General features: G+C 39.7%; 1 protein-coding gene and 1 long non-coding RNA gene across 5 annotated transcripts in view; one reads left to right on the top strand and one right to left on the bottom strand.

Moving 5' to 3' along the window:
• Window positions 1-9432, top strand: part of PRKRA (protein activator of interferon induced protein kinase EIF2AK2) — a 20676-nt gene extending 11244 nt beyond the window's left edge. For all 4 annotated transcript variants that reach the window (XM_003253779.4, XM_030802346.1, XM_030802344.1 and 1 more), the window contains 2 exons: window positions 4566-4740; window positions 8596-9432. In XM_003253779.4, coding sequence (XP_003253827.2) covers window positions 4566-4740; window positions 8596-8753 — 333 coding nt within the window. In that variant the 3' untranslated portion in view covers window positions 8754-9432. The remainder of the gene's footprint in view (window positions 1-4565; window positions 4741-8595) is intronic.
• LOC105738493 lies at window positions 6769-27327 on the bottom strand. Its single transcript, XR_001114312.1, has 4 exons — window positions 26878-27327; window positions 14327-14466; window positions 9937-10056; window positions 6769-7476 (listed from the first exon to the last, which is right to left on the bottom strand). It is a non-coding gene; the product is annotated as an uncharacterized LOC105738493 (long non-coding RNA).

Raw genomic sequence — 27327 nt, 5'->3', positions numbered from 1 at the left:
TGAACTTTATCCCAAGGGTAGAACAAAGTCATTAAAGAATTTTAATCTGGGAAGGACAGGATCTAGTCTGTACATTAGAAGGAAATCACTTGGCTGCATCATGGTAAGTGAATGAAATTAGGATCAAAGAGACCTGCGAGAGTGCTGTTGTAGAAGACACATGAGACATGACAGCTTGAACTAAGGTAGTGGCTGGGAAAATGGAGAGAGATGGGTAGATTTTAAAGTTATTTAGAAAACTGAGGTAAAGGGGCATGGTAACTGATTGGATGTGGGAAGCAAGGGAAAGGGAGGAAATTACTATTTTAAACTTGGCAATAACAAGAGGGGAGCAGATAATGAACTAAATATTGAATTTGAAGTGCTTATGGAATAGCTAAGTGAATATATCAAGTAGCTGAACAAATAAATTCAGAGCTTAAGAGATTGGCCTACACATGATAGATAACTTCAGATTCTGATATTCATAGATAGGTGTGTCATGTGGTACATTATCTGAGAGTAGTATATTAGGTGGGAAATAAAAAAGTACAACTGTAGCAACTTCTTCACTGAGCTTATGATAAAATAAGGGCTCATTCTTTAGAAAAAAAATCAAAGACTATATACAAATGAGTAATATAATTTGATTTTACTTTTTTAATAGAAAAATATAAAACACTGCTTTTGGAATTTGAGTCAACGATATCACCAAAATTACAAAGCACAGATAGGTTTACAGGTGAAATTGGTCAAATCTTCAAAGGAGATCATTTCCAATGCTATTTAAACTCTTTTCAGGCAAGGTACAGATAATATAAAGGAAACTTTTAAATTTATTCTCCAAAACCAACATAATACAAACACCAAAACCTGACAATAGCAAGTTCAACAGAAAAAAAAAAAAATTATAGATCAATATGCCTTATGGTGAGACACCTTTGTAAAATGTTCAGTACAATATTAAAATAATGATACAGCATTGACAAGTAGGGTTTATTTAACTAATGTGAGACTATTTCAAGGTTAGTAAGTTGGTTACTTTAACCACATTAATGTGTCAAAGAGTAATATATAATCCTCTCAATGGATGCCAAAAAAATTTTGATAAAACTCAGCAATCATTACTGATAAAAACTTGAAAAAAACCAAAATCATGGTTATATGTTTATACATTATACTCATTCCCATTAATATCAGAAATAAGGATGCCCACCAACACCACTGTTATTTAACCTTGTTCTAGAAGTACCCACCAATTAAAAACAAATTAGACAAGAGAAAACAGTACGAAGTTGGAAATAAGAGGAGATAAAATGGCTACTAACTGCAATGATTGTATCCCTTTAAAACCCTAAAGAAAAACTACTAGAAACAATAAGAGAATTCATCAAGGTAACTGATTATGAAATTAATATACAAAATCAATAGCTTTTCCATATTACCCAGAGTTATGTAGGTAACAACTAGAATAATTAAAAATAAAAAGCTAAAAATTATTGTATCTGGGAAGGGGACCTGAAGGTGGAGAAGGGGCAAGGCAGAGGTTGTTGCTTTTATACTTCTGTACTATTTGATTTTTTGCTGTATGTGTGTATCACTTGGACAAAACTTACGAAGCTTGATAACATTGGTCATTTTATAGAAAAATAGAAAATCCTATTCTGAGAAAATATACTAGAAAAAAGTCAATAGTTTTCTTATTTACAAATAATAACTAGAATATAGAAGATCCCAATTTAAATTGTAGAAACAGGGATAGGCTATCTGAAAATACACTTAAAAAGAAATGCGCAGGACCACGTGAGGAAAAGTCTACTAAAGAATAGAGCAGAAAACATTGTAAATATATTTAAATGTAATGTGGTCTCACTCAAAACCTACCAGCGTTTGGCCGGGCACAGTGGCTCACGCCTGTTAATCCCAGCACTTTGGGAGGCCAAGGTGGGCGGATCACGAGGTCAGGAGATAGAAACCATTCTGGCTAACGCGGTGAAACCCCATCTCTACTAAAAATAAAAAATAAAAAAATTAGCCGGGCCTGGTGGCGTGCGCCTACTACTCCGGAGGCTGCGTCAGGAGAATGGCGTGAACCCAGGAGGCAGAGTTTGCAGTGAGCAGAGATCGCGCCACTGCACTCCAGCCTAGGCAACAGAGCGAGACTCCAACTCGAAAAAAAAAAAAAAACCTACCAGCGTTCATTTTGGACCTTGATACACCTTTATTGAAGTTTATCTGGAAAAAGACCCTCAAGAATAGCCAAGAAAACTGAAAAGGAAGAGTTGGGAGAGCAAGGGTGTGCTGCTTTACCAGAGAACAAAACATACTGTAAAACTGAACTTGTCAGACAAGTTACTGGGCCAGGAATAGTCAGCGGAGCGAATAGAATCCAGGTGTATATGCTAATCCACATAGGACCATAGTATATAGCAACAGTGAGATTTCAGATCAGTGGGTGAGAGGATGGATTATTCAATAATGATGTAGAAATGGTTTACATCCACATTTGGGTGGGGGCTATATATATATTTGTTTATGTGTATGACATCTATTTAGAATGCTTCCTTATTCCTTACACCAAAGTAAATTTCAGATGGATCAAATATTTGAACATAAACATTTGAAACAGTATAAGTATTAGGAAACATGGAAGAGTTTTTCTTTTTAAAAATCTTAGCATGGGGAAAGCATTTTAACTTAAAACCTAGAAGATTAAAAGATTAATAAATTTGACAACATAAAACCTACTGCACAGCAAAAAATCTGTAAATAAAATCAAGAGAATAAAAACAAAATGGGAAGAAATTATTTTCAACATAGAACTATAAAGGAACTGTTTTCAGTACTACCTTTAAAAGCTGTTTTGTACACATCTGCTGCACACAGCAGCACATGCCTGTAGACCCAGCTACTCGGGAGGCTAAGGTGGGAGGATTCCTAGAGCCCAAGAGTTTGAGAGTTAAGCCACACAGCAAGATCCTAACTCTTAAAAAAGAGAAAATTAAAAAAGCTTTTATGCATCAGTTAAAAAGACACAACCCAATAGAAGAAATGCAAATGATTAAGGGAAAAAAAGAAAAAATATTCAACTTTATTCATGAAAGATAAAATATTTTCACCTTTTAGATTGGCAAAAACTACAAAATTTGATAATAGCTGGTATTAGTGAGGGTATGAGAAAACAAGCCCCCTCCAAGACAGTTGGTAGGAGTATAAATTGGTTCAGAAATCAGTTTGGAAGTATTTATCAAAATTAAAAGTGTACATGTTCTTTGACTTAGCAGTTCCACTTCTAGAAATAATTCTACAGAGAAACTCATTCAAGTGCAAAAGAGTGTTTATTGCTAGTAAAAGCAAGAAGCCAGAAACAACCTAAAGCTCACAGCTGGAGATCCATAACGTAAATACAGTGCATATATGTGCACTGATAAAAGAAAAATGAACAAGATGTAGAGGAGTAAGTTATCACTTGCTTTAAAAGATTGTGTGTGCTTGCATATGCATAGAACATTTATTGGAAGATACTGAAAAATGTTTAACAGTACGTCTAAGAAATAGAACAGAGGTCTTCAGGGAATGGGTGGTAAGGAAAAGAGACTGTACTCTTCATTATATATTTGTTCTTAGTGCATGTATGTATTTTTTTAACCATGTAAATAGTGTTTTTTAATTTATTTAAAAACAGTATTTTAAAGTTTCTATAATGTAAATTTTTATTTGGTAAATCTAACAAATTACTTAATTCCATATCATGCCATCTATAAAATCTTTTGGAAATTGCCTCCCCTCTGTCATGCTCATTAATAAAACAAGATTAAGAGTAGTAACCCTACTTACTTCAGAAAGTAGTCGTTTTTATTAATGGCATATGAAAGCAATTGAGAACCATGAACTAATATGGAAATATAAGACATTCTACGGACAGAGATGAAAAGGGAAGGATATAGGGGAGAATAAAGGAAAGAGGAAAAGCAGAAAGAAAAAGGAAAAAAAATACTCAGTTGGGTTCTGGGATAGAAGTCTGATAAGAACTTTTTGACATCCTGTCATTTATTTGAATGACTTATTCCTCAAACCCAACTTGCACATTTCATGTTATTTTAGTTTTTTTTTTTTTTTCCTGTTTTATAGCTGTCAGTTATAGTGATTGGTATTTAATACAAAAAAAACCAAAGATATGAAAATTGTTTTATATTTTAATCTGCAAATTTCTCCATTAGGCAGATTTAATTATTTGTGGATTTACTTATGGTGCTCCCAAATATCTTGTACCTCTTAATGTGACCATCAGAAAACTCGACTGAGAAACATTTGTACTATACAAAATACAAAATGCTTTCAGTATATTATTGCAAGTGCTTCTTAAAAACATATTTTGTAGTATTGTTAAATTTGTACTTTTTAATGTTGTCTTGTTTAAATTGGAAAATTAACCAAATGTTATCCATTTAAACATGCTTTATAACATATTAAATGTAAGTGCTTAATAAGTACTTTTAATTATACTGGTACTGGTGTTGGAACCCAGTCTAAATCTTCATCTCTGATGAAGAGTCTAAATCTTCATCTTCATCTCTGTTTTTCAGACAAATGTAGTAGGACATTCTTTAGGATGTACTTGGCATTCCTTGAGGAATTCTCCTGGTGAAAAGATCAACTTACTGAAAAGAAGCCTCCTTAGTATTCCAAATACAGATTACATCCAGCTGCTTAGTGAAATTGCCAAGGAACAAGGTTTTAATATAACATATTTGGATATAGGTATGATTTATTTTTCTTTGGCTTTCCCAAGACATGTTTATTTAAAAATGTGTTTGAGGAACAAAAATTTCTATTATAATGTATTTATTGATCAGAGACTCTAAGTATATGTAATTACTAGGCTAGTAATATATATAATTGATATGTCCCATTCTTGTGGATAGTAATAATAGCTAACATCTATCAGTTATAACAAAAACAACAATAGCAAAGATAGAGTTTTACTGTGTGTCAGACACTGTTCTAAGATTACATGTATCTACTTACTGAATCCTCAGACTAACTCTATGAAGCAAATTCTGTTATCCTTATTTATAAGTGAAGAAAGAAAGGCACAGAAAGGTTAAGAAACTTGCCCAAGATCACATAGCTAGTCAGTGGTACAGCAAGATTTGGGGAAGAGTCCCAGAAGATACCCTGGCTGTTAAACTGACCCTGCTAGGCAAATGAAAAGGCACCTACATTTCTAGCACAAGTACCAAGTTTGTGGTGCCCAGACCTTTTCTCTCTACTTTGTCACTGTATGCTGATTCTGGGAGGTAAATGGAACCAAGTCAATTTATAGTTTTATCCCATCTCAGCCATCATCATCTGTATTTTCTCTAGCCCTTAATCATTTGGATAGACAAATATGGACAGATGGGAAAGCAAGTCAGTACGGATTTTCTTTTAATTCAATTTATAAAGCTAATTAGTTGTGTGTGTTTGGTGTCTTGATTTTCTTTTTTTTTTTTTTTTTTTTTGAGACAGAGTCTTGTTTCTGTTGCCCAGGCTGGAGTACAGTGGCACAATCTCAACTCACTGCAACCTCTGTCTCCCGGGTTCAAGTGATCCTCCTGCTTCAGTCTCCCAAGAAGCTGGGATTACAGGCATCCACCACCACATCTGGCTAATTTTTTTTTTTTTTTTCCCGAGATGAGTCTTGATCTGTTGCCCAGGCTGGAGTGCAGTGGTGTGATCTCAGCTCACTGTAACCTCTGCCTCCCGGGTTCAAGCAATTCTCCTGCCTCAGCCTCTTGAGTAGCTGGGACTACAGGTGTGTGTCACTACGCCCACCTAATTTTTGCATTTTTAGTAAAGATGGGGTTTCACCATGTTGGCCAGGCTGGTCTCAAACTCCTGACCTCATGATCCACTCACCTCGGCCTCCCAAAGTTTTTTTTTTAGTAGAGATGGGAGTTTCACCATGTTCACCAGACTGGTCTCGAACTCCTGACCTCAAGTGATCTGTACACCTCAGCCTCCCAAAGTGCTGGGATTACAGGTGTGAGCCACTGTGCCTGGCCAAAGTATCTTGATTTAACATGTATGAGAAATTTTATATCCATATCCAACCACAGAAAGATGTGGGGACCTTGCTTGTTAGGGTCCCCTGACCCTGGGAAAGTAGGGCACTTAGGGGCTCAAAGAACTCCTGATATTCTGTGCTACTTTGGGATTGAAGGACAGGTCAAGTGCATTGTCTCAGTAAACCAATAATGATGCAGAACCGGGGAAGTCAGTGCAGACAGATGGTTAGAAAAGGTGGCAGATGAAAAATTAGCCAGGTGTGGTGGCACATGCCTGTAGTCCAATCTACTAGGGAGGCTGAGGTGGGGACAATGACTTGAGCCCCTGAGGTTGAGGCAGCAGTGAGCCATGATCATGCCGCTGCTCTCCAGCCTGCGTGACAGAGTGAAACTTGTCTCAAAAAAAAAGAAAAGAGGCTGGAGGCCGAGTGCGGTGGCTCACGCCTGTAATCCCGGCACTTTGGGAGGCCAAGGCGGGCGGTTCACCTGAGGTCAGGAGTTTGAGACCAGCCTGACCAACACGGTGAAACCCTGTCTCTACTAAAAATACAAAAATTAGCCAGGCATGGTGGCGTGCACCTGTAATCACAGCTACTCGGGAGGCTCAGCTGGGAGAATTGCTTGAACCCGGGAGGCAGAGGTTGCAGTGAACCGAGATCGCGCCACTGCACTCCAGCCTGAGTGACAGAGAGAGACTCTGTCTCAAAAAAAAAAAAAAAAAGAAAAGGTGGCTGATGCATTCATCCAATAAATATTTGTTAGTGTCTACAGTTTGTTGAGGGTTTAGAATACAGAGATGAACGACCCGTGTCATGAATAGGACTATGGAGGATACAGAATCTGGGGGAAAAAAGGAAACCTGAGATAAATTTTTAGATTATGAATTAATGATGCCTCTGAAACATTTCTTCCCTGTTTTGAGAACTAAATAGTTCTTGTAGATATGGAAAGCCATCTAAAAACCACAGTCTGTTAATTTGGCTAGTTTATATGCAACTACCTTCAAAAGAACCTAGATATTCTCCAAAGGAGATGTACAAATGGGCTGGGCAAAGTGGCTCACACCTGTAATCCCACCCCTTCGGGAGACTGAGGCATGATGATCACTGGAACCCAGGAGTTTGAGACCAACCTGGGCAACATAGTGAGAGCCTGTCTCAAAATTTTAAAATTAAAAAGGAAAAATGACCAAATGACCAAAAAATACATGAAAAGATGCTCAATATCATTAGTCAATAGAGAATGCAATCAAAACCACGATAAGGTACCACTTCAAATCCACTAGGATGGCTATCATTAAGGAAATGGAAAATAGCAAGTGTTGGTGATGATGTAGAGAAACTGGAACCTTACACGTTGCTGGTGGGAATATAAAACAGTTCAGCCTCCGTGGAATAAGCTTCTCAGTTTCTCAAATGAATTGCCATATGACCCAGCAACTCCACTCCTAGGAGTATAAATCAAAAACTGGTATTTAAACAAATGCCTGTACACACAGATACCTGTATATTCATAGCAGCACTATTCACAAAAGCCAAAAGATAGAAACAGCCCAAAACATCCATCAATGAATAAGTGGATAAACAAATTGTAGACTGTCCTTCCAATGAAATATTATTCAGCTGTAAAAAGAAATGAAGTTCTGATATATGCTACAACATGGATGAGCCTCAAGCAGAGGCTGGAGGGTCAGGAGAAAAGAACCTAGATACTAGAACTAGAAAGCCTCTTCACTCATTAAATAATCCCATTGTATTTGGATATTTTCCACTAAACAGAATATCAAAAATAACATTTTTATTATGCCTCTTTAAATAAATCATACCGCACGTTTCTATTTCTTCCTCTTTGCCCTCATTTCAGCCATCTTTAGTAAGAGTGGCTCATCAGTTGATGGGAAGAACATTTGTTTCCTGGGTCAGGTATTGTTTTTAAAACACCATGACCCGTTTACAGTATAAATAAAGAACTAGACTCTGCACAGACTTAAAACCTAGGAACATGAACGGACAACTCCATAAGTACGTACAATTATTATGTATCAATTAAATTTTTTTTTTAATAGAAGACACAAGGGAGGTTTTGCCTTGACCCAAGTTATCCCTGGTTCAAATGCCTCCTGAAAATGACTTCCTAGTGGAAAATACAACCTCTCCAGTCCTCTAGCAAATGGTTCTTTCCCTTTTGGGAAAGTTACTGTGTGGTTCAGTAATTTCCAAATAGTATTCAACTAACTATATTAGAATTGCCTTGGGAGCTTTTTTTTAAGTGTGGGAATCAGCCACCCCCAACCATATAGTTCTGATTGAGTGAGCTAGAGTGCAGCCTAGATATCTGTGTGTCTTTAACGCTGTTGGATCATTATGAAGTGTAACGTGTTTGAAAACTGCTACAGCTGAGCGGTTGTGGTTTTTTGTTTGTACAAGCAAAACAAAGATTGTGAGTGGTGTAGTATACCATGGATGCTTAAAAAGAAAGACAATAATAAGAATTGTATTGTTTTTACAAAGGGATCCACTTTATACATATTGGACATTAATCATCATCCTTGAATGTGTCATTACAGATGAACTGAGCGCCAATGGACAGTATCAATGTCTTGCTGAACTGTCCACCAGCCCCATCACGGTCTGTCATGGCTCCGGTATCTCCTGTGGCAATGCACAAAGTGATGCAGCTCACAATGCTTTGCAGTATTTAAAGATAATAGCAGAAAGAAAGTAAATTTGGAGCAACTTAAAAAATCTTTCAGTAGCACATAAAAAGTTCCCCTCTGGCCCCTGCCCAAGTAAAACTTTTACCGTAGTGTTTCTGTCTTGTTTCTAAATCTCTTCATAGATTCCATCAACACTCCAGATTTAATTCTCTTCATAGTTGTTATCAAGCTCTTTTTAATGGCTTCAACTTTGTATCAGTATATTGTATTTATAAACTTTGTACCACAAGAGAGTGTAGCACCCATTTTACAGTGCCATGCACATCAGAGAAAGAAACTGCATGTGTGTTGTTGATGATGAAATAAAAATGCTAGCAACAGTCTTTCTTACTGGTGCTTAAGCTCTTCTTTGCACAAAGCTTTATAAAGGGAATTCAAAGGAAGCCCTTTAGAATTAAAAGTCTTGAGGGACAGCACTAACAGGCCTTTATTAAGTATGATTGTTAAATTTCAGGGAACATGATTGGTCTGCTGTGTATTTGAATTCATGTAACAAAGAACTGTTGTGATGGGATTCTGCTCATTTTATTAAAAAGCTACTGACTTGACTGTCGTCCTGTTCTTGTTAGCCATTGTTGTGAATAAGATTTTAATGTTGATAATTCTGTTATTTACATATCCCTAATTTACTTTGAAATTCAAAGGTGAAAATAAAAAATGATGGCCTAAGCAAAATTTACAAACATACATGTAATGGGTTACTTCCTTAGTTTCTCTAAGCGTATGTAATCTTGTATTTTTCTTTGACATAACCATACACAAGTGAATTACTAGTTTAAAAAGCATTTGACCATGCACGTTGGCTCATACCTATAATCCCAACTCTTTGGGAGGCCAAGGTGGGAGGATCCCTTGAGGCCAAAAGTTTGAGACCAGCCTGGGCAACATAGTCCCCATCTCTACCAAAAACAAAATCAGGTGTGGTGGCACACTTTTAGTCCCAGCTACTCAGGAGGCTGAGGTGGGAGGATTGCTTGGGCCCAGAAGATCAAAGCTGCAGTGAGCTAGGATCACACCACTGCACTCCAGCCTGGATGACAGAGTGAGACCATGTCTCAAAAAAAAAAAAAGTGTTAGTAGAATTACCCAAAAAACCTTCCCAGTTTATTCAGTTCAGTTGCAAGAATGTTCCAAAGAGATGAGTGATTAAAAGGTTAGGAAATAAGTCTAATGAACAGATTTTAACCTTACCTTTTGTGTTTCCATATACCATCTTGTAACATCTCAAGTGTTCCATCTGTCAGCGCCGGCTCATGCTAGCTTTCTACATTAGGTGGAAGTCTCAGCTCTGTGTTTGGAGCTCAGGGAAAGCTTCATAGAGGAAACATGAATGAAGGTAGGTCTCGTGTATTCATACAGAAGGAAGTATGTAGCAGGTATTTTTGTCTGGAAAAAATCATATCTGGAATTCTTTGAGAACAAGAACACAAAATAAAGGAAAACCAGTACATATAACTTATTTTAAATTCTAAAGAGCACTTACCATAGTTCCATATTCTAAGCTCCATTTGTTAAACCATAGAAACAGGTACTTTTTTTGGCAAGGTAAGGAATAGACTTAAAAGACTGGAAAAAAAACTAGGCATAATAGGATCTTGTGACTCTTTAAAGATTGAACTAAGGTTTTAGTAAATGGTCTTGGATATGGGGGAGGCACAATGAACTCTCCGAGATGACATTAGACTTCTGCATACTGAAATCCTGACTTAGATAAATTGGGGGAAAATTTCATAAGGCTGATGAAAAGGATAATATTATGTGGTTGTAGACAGTCCATACGTATTGATAAAATGAGGTCTGAGGATAAGGTGCCCAGAAGATAAAACTGCTGCTGCCTCTGTTTTCCCTGCTTCTGGCTCTGGAGGAAAGTGCATTCTTACACGGTTCGAATGTCACCTCTCAGACTATCCAGATTTTCTAGGGAGTTAGGGATTTTCTTGGACCATCAGGTGTATTCTTTTTAACACCATTTTGTTTAGCCCTCTGCTAAGGCTCTTAACCAATCTAATTAGTCAAACTTGTTAAATATAGGTTCATTTCCCAAATAGGCTCAACAGGTAATTGTGTCATAGTCATCTTCATAGTGTCAGTTCTAACACATAAGAACATCCATTAAGTGATAAGTAACTTTAAAAGATGAGGATGGCAATAGCACAATATGATAATACTAATTCAATAAGTTATTGAGCACTAATGTGCCCAGCACTACAGCAGCCTCTGGGAATATGTTGGCCCATATTGTGCTATTTGATGAAGAGCCGCTCCCCTGTTCTCGGGGTGTGCTGTGATATGCCACACAGGTTCCCCTTCCCTACAGAGGATTTTGTTTTCTCGCCCTGGCAGTGTGTACCCAACGGCCCTCAGCTGTCAGTATAATTGCCCTCTTAACTGAAAAGAGCCACCTCATCTGAAGTCACACTTCCTTCTTGGGCCAGGCTGCATGCAAAGACTAGTCCCATTGCCCCATATTAGGACAATCTGAAAGACCATCCTAGCTTCAGAGTTCCCCTTAGTGTCAGCTAAGGCCACCCTTGAGATTGCATCATAGCCCATATTCTTCCTCCACCCAGTGGAGCTTCCTTTCTTTCCACAGGTGGCAATCCTTAATAAATCTCCTACCCACTAATCTTCATCTCAGCATCTGTGATACTTGGTACCAGAAGGGTTGCAGGAAAGTAGGTGCTCCAGTGCGCTTTTGGAGCCATTTCTCTTGCCTTCTCACTTACAGGATGAGATTCTCCTCACTGGAGTAGGGAGAAGTTAACTGCTAGCACACTCTGACAGTGCAGTTGTTAAAACTTTCACTAATGGTGAACTGAGATGGCATGTCAACACAAAGAAATGCACTGGCAGGCACAAAGATCAGGTGGGAAACAGTGTGGACAGTGGAACTGATGAGTTATTACTGAACTAGACCGATACCTTGGAAAAAGATAACAGAAGAATGAGAATGGGCCAGGCATAGTGGCTCACACTTGTAATCCCAGCACTCTGGGAGGCTCAGCCAGAAGTTTGAGACCAGCCTGGGCAACATAGCGAGACCCTGTCTCTACAAATATTTAAAAAATCCATGCCCATTAGCTTGTGGCTGTAGTCCTAGCTATTTGGGAGGCTGAGGCAAGAAGATCACCTGACCCCAGGAGTTTGAGGCTGCAGTGAGCTATGTTTGCACTACTGCACTCCAGCTTGAGCTACAGAGTGAGATCCTGTCTCAAAATAAAAGAATGAGAGTGATTAGTTGGTAATTAAAAGCTGAGTGTGGGACCAAGAGCAGTGGCTCATGCCTGTAATTCCAGTGCCTCAGAAGACCGAAAAGGGAGGATAGCTTGAGGCCAGGAATTCAAGACCAGCCTGGGCAACATAGCAAAGCCCATCTCCACAAAAATTTTTTAAAATCAGCAGGGCATAGTGGCATGCATTTGTTCTGTTACTCAAGAGGCTGAGGCCAGAGGATAATTTGGGTCCAGGAGTTCAAGGTTACAGTAGCTTACTGTGCCACTGCACTCTCAGCCTGGGTGCCACTACACACTCAGCCTTAGTGGCAAAGCAAGATCCTGTCTCAAAAACAAACAAAAACTCAGTGTGAGGGCCAGAAAGCCTCGCTTGTAGAATATGAGACTCTCAGCTCCTCAAGCCAATGAGGAGAGGAAGCTGAGGACCAGGCCCAGGACTTAAATCATGAGAATAAAACTCCAAAGAAGTTAGGACCCAAGCTAGGCAGGTCTACTGTGCTGTTGTCAGGACCCTGATTGGGAGAAAATGGAACCCCGACACATGGGATGAAACCATCTGGGTTGATGCACCTGAAAAATCTTCAATTCTCAGGTTTCCAAGGCTACAGAAGTGCCCCTTCTAAGGCTACAGAAGTGCCCCTCTCTTCTCTAATAAGGGCTAGTGTGCTCCCTCTTTTGCTTGAAGACAATGAGCTCTCTCTCCAGGGACAAAACATACACTCCTCAGGATCCTCCCCAACTTCCTCTCTTGGCAACTAAGCCAATTAAAGTTAAACTGGTGGGATGCAGTGGCTCATGCCTATAAATTTAGTACTTTGGAAGGCCAAGGAGGGCGGATCCCCTGAGGCCAGTAGTTTGAGACCAGCCTGGCCAACATGGTGAAACCCTGTCTCTACTAAAAATACAAACATTAGCCGGGCAAGGTGGTGCGCACCTGTAATCCCAGTTACTCGGGAGGCTGAGGCAAAAGAATTGCTTGAACCCAGGAGGTGGAGGTTGCCATGAGTAGAGATTGTGCCACTGCACTCCAGCCTGGGCTAAAGAGGGAAACTCTGTCTCAAAAATAAATAAATAAATAAAAATAAAAAATAATCATGACCCCTTGCCCAATTTCCTGACCTGAGTCAGTTTTTGGATCCAGGCCCATTAACTAAAGAAGAATCTGGGTCCCCAGGAGGAAGGATTGTGTAATACCACAAGTATGCACAATAATGATTCCTCTAGTCCTTCTCCAAAGGGACCTATCGCCATTACTCAGGAAATCATACAGTGGTGAAAGGGGAATACTCAACATTTTGATATCTGTTGGACACAGGGTCTGAGTTAACAATGATATCACAGAACTGTCACTATATGCCCTTGATTAGAGTAAGGGTTATAGAGGCCAAGTCCTAGGGTGTCCTGGCCCAAGTCTGGCTCACAATATATCCACAGACCCACCTAGTCCTTGAGTGTATAATTGTGATACATATACTTGATTAGTGGCACCAGGTTTCTCGGCATGTGTGGTAAGAGCTAACATAGTGATAAAGGCCAAGTGGCCAGGTGCAAGCTTTAAAAATTGACCTCTTCTCTATACCAATATAGTAAATCAAAAAATAATATTTCATTTCAGGGAATGGCAGAAATTAATGCCATCCTAAAAGACCTAAAAGATTCAGGGATGATGGTTCACATTGTATCTCCATTTAATTCACCAGTCTAGACCCTCCAAAAACCAGATAGTTGGCTACCACAAACTTTATTAAGTAGTAGCTCCAATTGTATCTACAGAGACAGCTATAGGCATCTTTGTTAGAGCAGACCCACATGGCATCAGGTGGACTTCTGGTTCAAAAATGGCAGTGTAGACGCAAGCTGGCTTCACTTCCACACCAGAAAACCAAAAACAAATACACAGCACTGAGATTATCACCAACAATATCCCAGAACTCAGATATGAGGATGAGTCAATTCCTGGGGACACAGAAGTGAAAAAACTCTGAGCATGGTAAGAGAATCAGATTTTTATATCTGTGGTGCCCCTTGCCACAATCTGTCCAGCACCAAGTGTGTGGAAAACTTTCCCCAACTCACAGTTTCTACAATGGGTAAAGTGAGATCAAGGTAGACAACAAACTTCCCTGCCATCTTGGATTCCCTGGAAGGAGACCTGTCCCTGACTCACCCCTACGAGTACCTTGAGGGAAAAACATTACCAAGGACAACCAGAGACAAAGGGAGGAGGCAGGACTTCAATCCCCAGCCCTGGAAACTCTGCTCTGTAACTTGACCAAAGAAGATGCCAGATCAGAGTGGTTACTCACCAGCTGTGGGAGGTGCATTCCACAGATCCTCTTGGCACAGACCTTTAGCCGGCCTCTCACACTGCCAGGATATCCCCTTTGGGACCTCCCCCATTTGAGAAGGGCATCACTCTGATGAGTTTCTAGAGTGGAGGCAAACCTGGGCTTAAGGTGCCATCAAGTTCCAAAAAGGAGACGGTGACCTAGTGGGAAAATAAGAAATTTAACAGATAAGTCACAAAGAATCTCTAAGCAAACATCCCCAATAGAAAACAAAACAATCAAGACAGAGAAGACTAGAATAAATAATCCTTTGATGCAAAGATATGGATGTACATCCACAAAAAAAACAACAGCAATAGGGAACCATGACCTCCCCAAATGAACAAAGCAAGGAACCAGTGTCTGAATCTAAGAAAATGGTGATATGTGAGCTCTCTGACCAAGAATTCAAAATAGCAGTTTTAAGGAAACTCAGTAACCCCCAAGATAACACAGACAAGCAATCTATAAGTTTATCAGAGAAATTTAACAGATTAAAATAATTAGAAAAAAACAAAATTCTCATTACTGAGAAATATATTTGCTGAACTAAAAAAAAATTAGATGATTTCAACCACAGAATGGATCAAGGAGAAGAAAAAGTCAGTGAGTTCAAAGACAGGCCATTTGAAATTACACAGAGGGGAGAAAAGAAAAAGGAACGAAAAAGAATGAAGATCACCTACAAGATACAGAAAATTATCTCAAAAGACCAAATCTAAGAATAACTAGTGTTCAAGAAAAAGTTGAGCAACAGCAAGGGGTAGAAAGCTTATTCAAAAAAAAATAAAAAATTTTTTCCAAAACTTGAGAAAGATATAAATATCCAGGTACGAAGGTCAGAGAACACTAAACAGATTCGACCCAGATAAGTCTACCCCTAGGCATAGTCGAACTCTCAAAGGGCAAGGACAAAGAAAGAGTCCTAAAAGCAGCAAGAGAAAAGAAGCAAATAACAAATTCCAATTCAACTGGCAACAGACTTCTCAACAGAAACCATACAGGCCAGGAGCAAATGGGATGAAATTTTCAGTGTTGAAAGAAAAAAAAGTCTGCCACACAAGAATACTGTAAAGCTATCCTTCAACCATCAAAGCAAGGTAAAGTCTTTCCCAGATAAACAAAAGCTGAGAGAATTCACTACCATGAAGCCCATCTTAAAGGGGGAGGGACAGCATTAGGAGATATACCTAATGCTAAATGACGAGTTAATGGGTGCAGGAAATCAACATGGCACATGGATACATATGTAACAAACCTGCACATTGTGCACATGTACCCTAAAACCTAAAGTATAATTAAAAAAAAAAATTTTTGACCTTGAAAAAAAAAAAAGAAATGCTAAAGGGAGTTCTTCAAAAGAAAAAAAAAAAAAAACCACCAATGTGCAAAACCAAAAACATCCGAAGGTGTAAAACCCACTGATGAAATTAAGTACAAAGACAATCCCCAAATACTTCAATACTGAAGTTGTGGTGTGTAATCCACTTATAACTCTAGTATGAAGACCAAAAGACAAATCTACCGAAAACAATAACAGCTACAGCAACCTGTTAAGAGATAAGCAATATAAAAATATGTAAATTGAGACAAACAAAAGTCAAAATGTAGAAGGGATGGAGTTAAGGTATAAAGGCTTTTTTTTTTTTAGTTTTTTCTTTTTTTTTAAATCTAAGATAAGTTGTCATCTCTTTAAGATGACTTGGTATATCTATGTTTTATGTAAGCCTCATGGTAACCACAGTGTAAAAACCTATAATAGATACACTAAAAACGAAAAGCAACAAATTAAAACATACTCCAGAGAAAATCACTTAACCCCAAAGGAAGACAATAAGAAAGGAAGAGAGGAATTATAAAACAACAATTAGAAAACAAGCACAAAATGACAGTAGTAAGTCCTTACTTGTCAATAATAACACTGAATGTAAGGGGATTCAATTCTCCAATAAAAAGGCTGAACTGATAAAGAAACAAGCCCTTAACTGTATGCTGCTAACAAGAAACTCACCTCCCCTGTAATGACACACATAGAAAGTAAAGGGATGGAAAATAAAATATATGCAAGTGGAAATTAAAAAAGATCAAGAATAACTATACTCACATCAGATAAAATAGACTACAAGTCAAAGACTATAAAAAGAGACAAAGAAGTTTACTACATAATGACAAAAGAGTCAATTCAGCAAGAGGATATAATAATTTATATATCTATGCACCCAACACTGGAGCACTCAATTATACAAAGCAAACATTAATAGATCTAAAGGGAGAGATAAACTGCAATACAGTAATATTAGGGGACTTCAACACCCCATTCTCAGTAACAGATAAATCATCCAGACAGAAAATCAACAAAGAAACTTTGGAGTTAAACTACATACTAGATCAAATAGGCCTAACTGACATTTACAGAATATTTTACCCAACAGCTACAGAGTGCAATGGTGTGATCTTGGCTCACCACAACCTCTGTCTCCCGGGTTCAAGTGATTCTCCTGCCTCAGCCTCCCAAGTAGCTGGGATTACAGGCATGCACCACCATGCCCGGTTAATTTTTGTATTTTTAGTAGAGATGGGGTTTCTCCATGTTGGTCAGGCTGGTCTTGAACTCCTGACCTCAGGTGATCCACCCACCTCAGCCTCCCAAAGTGCTGAGATTATAGGCGTGAACCACCATGCCCAGCAAGAGAAGACACATTCTTTTCTCATTCTCCAGAACAGACCATATTTCAAACAAGTCTCAACAGATTCAAAAAAGTAGAAATCACAACATGGCACCACGTATACAATATGCAGCTGTTGATCTCACAAATGCATCCTTTCTATCTCTATTAGAAAAGAGGATCAGAAATACATTGCCTTGGGTCAGACAATAGTGAACATGTATAATCTTCTTAGAAGCATGTTAACTCTCCCAGCTTTTATCATAATATAGTCTGAAGGACCAAGACCAGGTGGGCATCTTGCAGAACATCACTGATCCACTATATCAATTATACTGTGTTAATTGGACCGGAAGAGCAAGAAGTAGATAATACATTGGAGCTATGACACATACACTCTGAAGGTGAGAGATAAACCCTACAAAGATTCAAGGAACTTCCACTGGTGGCTCTCTAGTGGGTCCACAGTCCAGGGCATGCCAAGATATCCCTTCCAAAATAAGCAACAAATTATTGCATTTTGTACCTCTCACCATAAAGAAGGTAGCATAAAAGAATGATAGGTTTCTATGGGTTCTAGAGGCAGCATATGCCATAGCAGGAAATACTTGCTGTTACCTATACACTGGGTGACATGAAAGGCTTCCAATTTCAAGTGGGACCTAGAGCAGAAAAGGGCTCTGAAGCAGGTCCAGGTGGCGGTTTTACCACTTTGCCATACCACCCAGCAGATGCTGTTGTATTAGATACGTAGGAAAAGATTCTGTGTGGAGTTTATGAGAAGTCCTAATGGGAAAATCACAATGCAGACCCAAGAGTCTGGCCATGCTATCTGTAGCAAGGAAGTAAACACCTTTCAACAGACAGCTGCTGATGTGCTGCTGGGCTTTTATAGAGATGTAGCACCTGACAAAGGGATGCCAAGTGGCCAAGAAGCCAAGAACAATGATCATGAGCTGGGTTCTATACATGTAGAACACAAACATAGGCAGAGGGCACCGTATGTTACATTAGCAAGCAGCCTAGACTCCCATGTCTCTACCACTGTTGCACCAGTGTCTCTCCCTTGGCTTACATTTATTGTCACTGATCCCATATGACCAGCTGATGAAAGAGGAAAATGCATGAATTTGACTCACAAATGGGTATATTTTGGCAAACAAAATAGATGGTGTCTGTATTACTGTGCCCCTCAGGGGTGGCCCTGAAAGTCAATAGTAAGGGAATATCCTCCCAAAGGGCAGACCTTTGGGCAGTATACTTTGCCGTCCATTTGTGTAGAAAGGGGCTCAAAGTTAGAATATACATGGGTAGTGGCAACGGGCTTGGTCATGGGATCAGGGTCCTGAAAATAGAAAGACTAAACTATTGGGAACAAAGAGATTTGAGATACAAATGGTGGATCGGGCACGTGAGAGTGGGCACAAAGCGTTAAGAGCTTTGTACTGCGTTTGATTTATACTACAAAGTATCCATAATGGAAAAGGCCCTGAACAACCGAGTCAGCATCAGGGCTTGGCTGGTTAATAACATCCAGCATCTGGCATTGGAATAACTACTGTGGCAGGATTGGAGGCTATATAATAGACCTAACAGGGTGAGCTCCTATACACGGAAGCTGATCTAGTTATATTCACTGCTGAATTTTCAGCCTGCTAACAACAGAGACCAATGCTGCAATGCTGAGTGCCTATTCCTCAAGAAGACCAATCAGTCACTTGGTGGCAAGCTGACTTACAATAATGATCCTAACAAGAGGCAGTGACTCATTTTGACAGGAATAGACACATATTCTAAATGATTCTCCTTTTCTATCTGCAGGGCATTGGCCAGCATCACTGAGAGCTTTCAGAGAGTTTGAACTACCTCATGGGACCTGTTTTATAGCAAAGGAGGAAAGAGAGTGGGCAAATGACCACAGCTTCTGCTTGTCTTATTACATGCTGCATCACCCAGAAGCCTCTACCCTGACAAAATGAATAATTAACTTGCTGAAGGCATACCTAACATCAACACCATCCTTTAGGATGAAGTGGACACTTTAATGGTCTTTATGTAGGGCTGTGTTCTCAATAGGTAGAATACATGGGTCCAGGAATCAAGAGGTAGAAGCAGGAATGGCCCTGCTTTCTAACATTCCCAGTGATTCTCTTGGGGGAAATTGTGCTTCCTGGCTCCACAACACTGGGTCCTGTCATTTAGAGGTCCTGCTTCCTAAAGGTGAAACACCTCCACCAGCAGATGTAGTTTATAGTTCAGTGAGACCCAAGAAGAGACTCATCAGTCTCATTGAACTATGAGCTACATCTGCGGGCTAGGTACTTCAGGTTCCTTGTGCCAAGAAAGTAGCAGGCAAAAAGAGGAGTCACATCCTGGCAGGGATAATGGATCTTATCATAAAGAGGAGGTAGGACCACGGTTACACAGTTGGAGGAAGGAGGAAAATGTTGGTAACCAAGCAGTGCACGTATGCACCTCTTGGTATGCTCTTGCCCAATTTTGATTGTAAATGGATGGTGTAGCAGCCATTATGAGCCTAAAAAGATTATAGGGACCAGGGACTCTGAGCCTGTAAGGATGGAGGACTGAGTTTTATCACCAGGTAAGTCACTGAGACCAGCTGAGAGTGTCACTGCATCCAAGGTCACCCCCATCTTTGGGTTCCTTGCATCCAGTGACTGGGCAACAAAGTCCTGGCCTTCTTGCTCCAATATGGGACATCAAAAGGGCCAACCAGCTTCAAAGTTTCCCACGGGGTCAAGCTGAGAACAGTGTTGACACTGTATCACAACCCAAGTCCTCCTTTCACCCAATCCTGATTTCTTCCCATTCCTTCCACGGATGACGATCACGAAAGCATTCCCTAATAAACCTGCTGCCCACTGTCTCCTGAGTCTGCTCCCTGAGAGTCCCACCTGAGATATGGAGTTATAGTTTAGTGAAAAAAGATGATAAGAATATCATAGAAATCACATAATTTAAGATATATAAAATTACAAGTCAGCATTGGAGATACTCTGCATTCTCTTCAGATCATATATCTTTTGACTTTTATTAGAATTTCTGGAGAGAGGACAAATTATGAGTTTGTAGCCAGTTTTTTCTTTGCTTTTTATTTTTGGCAGGGTTGCTATGGTTTGGATATGGTTTGTTTGTCCCTTCTCCTGCAAATCTCATGTTGAAATTTGATTTCCAGTGTGGTGGTGTTAGAAGGTGGGGCCCAATGGAAGGTGTGTGGACCATGGGGGTGGATCCCATACGAATAGATTTATGCCTTCCCTTAAGGGTGAGTGAGTTCTCACACTATTAAATCCCAAAAGAGCTGGTTGTTAAAAAGAGCCTGGCACCTCTCCCCCACCCCTGCTTCCTCTCTTGCATGTGATCTCTGTACACACCAGCTTACCTTTACCTTTGCCATGAGTGGAAGCAGCCTAAGGCCCTCACCAGATGCAGAAGCCCAATCTTGAACTTTCCAGCCATCTAAAATCAGGAGCGAAATTACTTTTTTTCTTTATAAATTACCCAGTCTCAGGTATTCCTTTATAGCAACACTAAACAAAGACAAGGTTTCTGTAGACGGTGTGTGTATGTGCTGCGACAAAAAGTATTTGCATTTTCAAGAGATTTCTTTCAACATTATCCAAAACAATATGTAGGAAATGAAACAGAAATTATGCTAATTTGAGGACAACGTCCACTGTGAGTAATGCCGCATCTAGAATAACACTGCATCTCAAGGTCCAAAGAAGTTAAAAAACATGAAAGAGCCCATATTGTAATATGAGTTCTAAAAAGGATAGTTTCGTGGAAGTTTCAGAGTATTGTAACTAAGCAGCAGCTCTTACTACATTGAAAAAATGAATTTCTTTTAAGGCAATAAATTATAGCTTTACCTGAAAAACTGTAAACTTGTGGAAATTACTGAAGATGTGGTCTACTCAGAACATTTACAAGCTTGACAACATATTCAGAATTACTAGCTTGACAATATATTGAGATAGCAGATCATGATGGCTTTCTGCCACAAATACAGCTGATATCAAAAAGGAGACGATAACAATAAGCCAAGTCTTACATTTCTTGTATTTAATTTATCATTTTCTGATTTCTTCATTTCCCTCAATAATTTTTTTAGGTTAAGACTTATCAAAAAGGCCATCTTTAGAGAACAGTGTGTAATGAAGATCTGATAGCTATTCAGTCAATTTTTGAACATTAGAGAGGGCGAAGTAGATAGATTGGAATATGTGGTTTTTGCTTCACTGCTTGGGCTGGGGCAAGAGTGGGACATTGTGGAGAGAAGACCTGGATAAACTAGTTTTTCTTTCTATGCTGATCTGAGGGAATGGATAGCTTCCACATGTTTACTGCATTCTGTGCTAATAGATACAGTAGAGGTTTGAAAAATATTTACATATATCTCACCAAAAAAAGAGGCAGAAGACAGAGGCAAACTGTTTTCAAGTATATGAGCTAAAACCAAAGAAAGGCTTGGACTTACAGATGTCTCCAGTTACAATTTTTTAAAATAAGATGAACAATTGGAGCTCATTTAGACAGCAGATTAAGAATTAGATAGTATAGTAAATGCTGGGTTCTATTACAAATATTTACATTCTTATTTATGAGCTTGTGCTTTCATTCTAGTGCAATCTCCGTTATGGCCAGATGGGTGTGTTACTGCACAGGATTTATTTGAAATTCAGAAACTGATAGTACCTGTGCCTGATTGCTTGGTTTATTTTATTCATTTTATCTCATATTTCTAATTAAGAAAGGTAGTTTAAATGGCAAAAGAAAGCAGGCTAAGGATTTAATATTTTGTTCATGCTTTATTAAGCATTTGTTCAAATGCTTAATAAAGGACTTAAGCAAATGCTTTGTTTTTATTTGCTAATAGTAGGACAGTAATAAAAATTGTGTTAATAAAGATCAACTCACATGATGGTGCTTATGTCATATTAATCATCTTTTGCTTTGAAACACTGGGCTAGGAACAAATTCATACTGAGCTTTAGAATTTTAAAGAATAATTTAGCTAGACTTTATTAAGGATTGACTGTTACCTGACACTGGACAAAACATTTTACATACATATATAAAGCCATTTTTCTAAGAAGCTGTACAGAAAAATAATTAAGTGAGCATCTCTAAAGATAGATTGCCTAGGTTTGAATTCAAGCTCCATCACAGGTAAACAGCTGTGTGATTTGGGGCAAGTTGCTTAACCTTTCAGTTCCTCAGTTTCCTCATCTCTAATTTAAGGGTAACTGACTTCTGCTTCCAAACATGATATAATAACGTGTGGGCTAGCCCTCCTTTCACTGTAAACAACTTTAAAACTGGACAAAAGACAGAAGGCAGCTCCTTTCAGACATTATATATGATAAAGAAAAAAATTACTCAATGAGGCAAGGTGCAGTGACTCACTCCTGTAATCCCAGCACTATAGGAGATTGGGGCAGGAGGATTGCTTGAAGTCAGGAGTTTGAGATCAGTCTGGGCAAATGGTGAGATCCACATCTCTACAAAAAATAAAAATAATTAAAAATATTAGCTGGGCTTGATGGTACCCTCCTGTAGTCCTGGCTACTTGGGAGGCTAAGGTGGGAGAATCACTTGAGCCCAGGAGTTGGAGGCTGCAGTGAGCTACGATTGTGCCACTGCACTCCAGCCTGGTGACAGAGCAAGACCCTGTCTTCTGAAAAAGAAAAAAAAAAAAAATTAAATGATACTTTTTAAAGCACAATAAGGCAGATTTTAGGACTATCTCAAAAGGTATAGGGACCTCTACAATGGGATTCTGCTGTAGGGGAGAGAGGTTAGGTTCAGCTGTGAATATAGCATGGGCAAGAGAGAATTTATAGCCAAGGGGCAGGATAGTGGCAGTGGATAGACAATTACTAAGAGGAAACATCAAGGGTAAGGGGAATTTTGCCTAAACCAACCAATCTAACAGGATTCTTGCAAAGTCAGACCAGATTAATCAGATGTCACCTGTGGGATGGTAGAGGATGAGGAACCCAATCAGATATCAAGGGTGATCAGATATCAAAGGTGGGGATTCTTGCTAACCCAACTAAGCAGCATTCTTGCTACAACTGGCTTTTACATGGAAGTGCACAGATGGGCTTAGTAAAAGGCTCAGGAGCCTGCTTAAAGTTTGGCCAAGCAAAGAATCTTAGACAACAGCACAGATTGCTAACCTGAGAGAGGGGAAACACATGAGATGATCGCCTGGTGGCCCTAGATTTCTGCTCAGGGGCCCATTTTGGACTGCAGAATGGAGAAGTGAAGAGAGACCTCAGGGACGCTGAGTTGCCTAGAGTAAGTAGGGCAGAGTGCCTGAGGATAAGGAGTGGTGTAGAGAAGGAACTACAGAATCCTGCATAGGGATTCCCCTGAAGTCTTTAGCCAAATACAAAGCTGTGCATGTGCAGAGTAAGATTCTGTGAGGGCCAGCAGAGAACAGTTACCACTGATGAGTGACAAGCTGAATCAAGATTCCACAAGTCCTCCAGTGTTAGAAAACACAGGTGATCAGCACTGTCCAGCAATACATATTCTGAATATGTGTCACATTTTCCTGCTTTTCTGATTCTCTTATGTTTTGATAGATCATATGCTGGACACTACAGATTCTACATTGTTGTGAATCAAGATTTTGTTGTCTTCCTTTAAAGAGTATTCAGTTTTTTTCTCACAGTTAATTTAGTGATGGATCACATTAATTCTTATAGGAGGTGTATTTTAAAAGCTTTGTTAGCATGGGTTTAAAGTAGCCCCTTCCTAGAGACTAAAGCAGCCCTACTCTTCAAGTATGGCTCTTTCCACAGCATTGCAAGTCACAAAACCCACCCAGATTCAAGAGGTGGGCCCAACTTTTCATGGGTAGAGTTAAAAAAATCACATTGCAAATGGTCTGCCTACAAGGAAGTATTGGAGACATTCTTGCAATGGATCTACCACAGTTCATTTCAATCTGTTTCTTCTCCACTACGCGCATAGTTCTAGTGCCAAGCAATAGGCCACATTCATATCATAGTGTGACCTATGGCCCTGCTTTTATATGTAGGGTGTATGTGAACCCGCATAGTCACTAGTAGGAGTATTCCTAGAAACCATTCCAGTGGTGGGATGACCATTACTTAACTACACATGGATGTGACTACAAACCACATACATATATCCCATTAAACCCAAACTCAATGTAGTCTCAACTCAATTTATCCCTTGGCCAAATCCCAGAAATGCCTGTGATCACTCTAAAACTTTAAAGTTGGGGGCTGTGCCTAGCCAGAGCAAGGAAGAGTATTGGGATGGGAGACAAGAGGGAAGTCAGAGTGGGAAGAGACAGCAGGTCTAATTGTCAAGGGCCGAGCTTAGTTCCAGAGAGTTGAGGTGCCAGATATCAGAAAAGCAGTGAAGACAATAAGCCAATATGAAAGGAAGGTTCAAGGCTTTAATCCCATGCTGTGATAGAATGGCAACAATCCAGGGTCAGGTGGATCAGCACAGCATTGCTGAGAGAACTCCTGAACAAAAGGCTCCTGCAGTTTTATGGACCCAGGGCCTGGGATGAGGAGAAAGTGAAGGGCTTAGAGTGGAAAAGTACTCAGTACTGAGTCTGAGTGGGGTAAAGTGTCTTCAAGCTTCCTCCTGTCCTCCAAAAAAGAGGTCTCTGCAGAAGTCCCTGAGGAAGCTCTTCCTCTACATAGAGACCTCCAAATGGACCCCATAATGACTTAGTCACTCTGAGTCACTATTCTCTGGCATCCTTAATTCCAATATTCTTCACATCACGTGAACTCTTTGAGCCTCAGTTCCCTTACCAGTAAAATGGGGATAACCTGCTCTACCCTCCTCTAAGGTTAAAAAGATGAAATGAGATAATAAATGTGCAAATGCTTTGAAAACCTTGAAGATGCACAAATGTAAGCCATTTTCTCCTTACAAAGTTATGAAATTGAGGTGGCCAACTCTAATATAAAATTCCCTCTGCAACATTTCAACTTAACAGGCTTTAAGGGATCAGCTAAGTAAAAAGCAAATGTTTTACCCAAGCACAGGATTCCAAGGTTATTTATGGCATTCTCTGAATCTCTGTAGTACTTCCTGTTGTCACAATCTGTCCTGCATTGTCTGATGATGGCTTTTTAACTAAAAATAGACTTTTTGTTACTATTACATCCGCACTGTCTGAAAAAAATATAATGCAAACCATATATATAATTTAAACATTTCTAGTAGCCACATTCTTTGAGAAAAGAAATTGATTGAATTATATTCTATTTAACCTAATATGTCAAAAACTTTATCATTTTAACATGTAATAAATATAAAAATTATTAATGAAATATTTTACATTCTTTTTTACATACTATGTCTCTGAAATCCAGCCTATATTTTATATTTTACATTTATAGTACATGTCTTTTTTTCTTGGAGACAGAGTCTTGCTCTGTTGCCTAGACTGGAGTGCAGTGGTGCGATCTCAGCTCACTGCAACCTCTGCCTCCTGGGTTCAAGCAATTCTCCCACCTCAGCCACCCACACCCAGCTAATTTTTGTATTTTTAGTAGAGACAGGGTTTTGCCATGTTGGCCAGGCTGGTCTCAAACTCCTGGCCTTAAGTGATCCGCCCACCTTGGCCTGGCCTAGCTGTCACTGACTTTGTAAGGAGTTTCTGCAAATGCTTCTTCAGACTTTTCCCACGTTTTTTAAAACCCCTATTTATGTTAATACTTAATTGCAATTTCTTCCACGGTCACAGAGAACACAAAGACCTTTGATTTGCTCTTTCCACCACAGAATATCACTCTAGGAAAGCATTCCATCATAATGTATATAAGGTGCCTAAACTGTGCTATAATCTTAAGCATTACAGGTACTCAGAATGAGGTGGTTAAAGTAGTGTTTTCCAAAGTGTGTTCCGCTGAGCTAATCCCATACTCAGCGTATGCAACTTGATATTTTAATTTGTACTCTAGTGATCTAGTCTTATGCCTTCTGGGTACATATTGCATCATATCTTTAAACACATCCAGCTTCTAGAATGGTGCTGTACACGCAGGAGGTCATTGAGCTTTTCACCTTCCAGCTAATGACAAAATCAGCAATTGCCTTTAACCACAGGAACTTCAGCCCGTTGGTCACTAGGGGGAGACACACACGTGGTGGGCCTCTCCAGGCTCCTCAAATCCCGCCAGAGTCGCCACTGTGTACTCTGCCCAGCGAAACCACACCCACCCAGTCTTAGGAAGAGGAAACTGACTGGCGTCCATTTCACGCTACTGTGGCCGGCGAGCTCAGAGTGGAATCATTTGCAAGGCAGCTCCTCCAAGAACAACCAAGCCGAGATCTAGCTGATCAACGATTAAATTTAGAGTAAAACTTGACAGAATAAAACTCCCTTCGGCTTGTCCATACTACCTGGGTTTGCAGAAATGCTTTTCCTTAGCATTTAATTTTGGGACCTGTAAATATAACTGCTTTTTAGATGCATTCTATAATCCTCAAGTAACTTACTGCAGTAAAAAGATAATTAGGTTAATATAAACTGCTCCAAGGGGTTTCTGATCAGACTGAATTTTATTTCATTTGAAATAAGGTCATTGTTTAATTTTGCAAGTTAAATAATCTTGACTTTACGCTGAATAGGGGCCTGAGATAGATGAAGGAAAATTTCCTTTTCATACATGTGAGAAATAAACTGTTTCTTACACTCATATTCACAAGTGTGACCGTTAGTCCAAGTTGAGGCAATTAACATATTTAGGAAGAAAAAAAAACTTCCTCACAGAAGGATTGGCATTGGCCCTTCTGAACAGTATTGCAAAATCTGAAGGAAAAATCCTATTGACACTACTTTCTAGCCAAATGCTATAGGACGATATCAATACTTACTGTACTGAGTGGGCATTTATTTACTTATTTCACAGTGAAGATTTCTGGAAAATTCCTCATAAGAAAACTGAAATTCAAGCTCCTGCTCGTTCTTCAGCCACCGCTACTCGATCCTGCTTTTTGTGCCCATAGGTTCTTCTGTCCAAAACAAAAGCTGTTAAATGACCGCGACGGCGCTGACGTCAGGGAGCAGGGCCGCGAGGCCCCACCAGGTCGCCACTGAAGCCTCCCCTCGGCCCTGCCGGGGGCTGTGCGGGGCGGATAGAGGCTCCTGGGAGGATAGAGGCTCCCAAGCGGAGGAGTCCGGGAACCCCTAAAGACCCTTTAGGAAGCGGGGTCCGGAAAACCAAGCACGAGCAAGAGGCCCCGGGCGGCTGTATCCTTGCCCGGCGAATTCAGAAGGAGCGGGCGCCGCGGCCACCCAAGAGCAAGGAGGACGCCGGCGCGGAG

Source organism: Nomascus leucogenys, chromosome 22a (genome assembly GCF_006542625.1).
Source record: "Nomascus leucogenys isolate Asia chromosome 22a, Asia_NLE_v1, whole genome shotgun sequence".
Taxonomy (NCBI): Eukaryota; Metazoa; Chordata; class Mammalia; order Primates; family Hylobatidae; genus Nomascus; species Nomascus leucogenys.
This window is presented reverse-complemented; position numbering and strand designations above follow the sequence as displayed.